Source organism: Perkinsus marinus, assembly GCF_000006405.1.
Source record: "Perkinsus marinus ATCC 50983 genomic scaffold scf_1104296960608, whole genome shotgun sequence".
Classification (NCBI taxonomy): Eukaryota; Perkinsozoa; order Perkinsida; family Perkinsidae; genus Perkinsus; species Perkinsus marinus.
In genome coordinates, this window is record NW_003206061.1 from 1 (window position 1) to 953 (window position 953).

The following is a 953-nucleotide window of genomic DNA, read 5'->3' on the forward strand; positions in this document are numbered from 1 at the left end:
CAGAACGCCTTCGAGATCATCCACCTCCTCACTGACAAGAACCCCATTCAGGTAATCCAATCTATTCGTCATTTCCTCCCTCATCATCCTGCAGGTTCTCGTTGATGCCGTTAAGAACGGTGGTCCCCGTGAAGACTCTACCCGTATCGGTTCCGCTGGTGTCGTCCGTCGTCAGGCCGTCGATGTCTCGCCCCTCCGTAGGGTCAACCAGGCCATCTATCTCATCACCTCCGGCGCCCGTAACTCCGCCTTCCGTAACATCAAGTCGGTCTCCGAGTGCTTGGCTGATGAGATCATGAACTGCGCCAAGGAATCCTCCAACTCCTTCGCCATCAAGAAGAAGGATGAGATCGAGCGCATTGCCAAGGCTAACCGATGAATACCAAACCATGTCCGACATCTCTCACCGTCTCTCGTGGTTGTTATGATGTCTTGGAAAGGAGGCTCCGGTTTCTCGTACAGCTGCTGGCTATTGGGTGCAGAGCCATTCGAGTGTTGTGTTGATGATAATCCAAAGTCAGATCGATAATACCGATTGGGTATGGGCGTAGGTGGACGGTTTTAATAGGGAGTGCTTGACATGTCGGTATTTGCAGAGTCACTGTTGAATTACTAGCTTAGATGATACTACACCTGAGGGAGGTCGGGTGCATCGGTGGTCACTCACCTCTGGTCAGATTTCAACACTCACTGTAAGCTCGGATCGCGAAGTATTAGGTCGTTTTTCATGTTTAACTGAGCATGTTGCATTCATCGCTTCCTAAAGGGTCGCTATTCTAACTTGTGCAACCTAGGAGTGCGCAGGTCGTCACATTGGTGACCAGGAGTCGAAGCATCCTAACATCGCCAGTGGCGATTTGCCACACGGTTTTCGGGTTAACGGTCGGTTTGGAAGAGATTATGGAGATCTTAGTAAATGGCATCGGTCTAATGATATCTGTTGGAGAAACAAT

The 953-nt window shown here is 50.2% G+C and overlaps 1 protein-coding gene across 1 annotated transcript; it reads left to right on the plus strand.

The window, feature by feature from the left end:
• Positions 1–94: 94 nt before the first annotated feature.
• On the plus strand, positions 95–379 carry Pmar_PMAR021581 (40S ribosomal protein S5, putative; the record flags this gene model as incomplete). The annotated part of the gene is made up of 1 exon (XM_002772641.1): positions 95–379. A coding segment is annotated over one exon (285 nt), but the record flags the coding sequence as incomplete, so codon positions are not given.
• Positions 380–953: the final 574 nt, after the last annotated feature.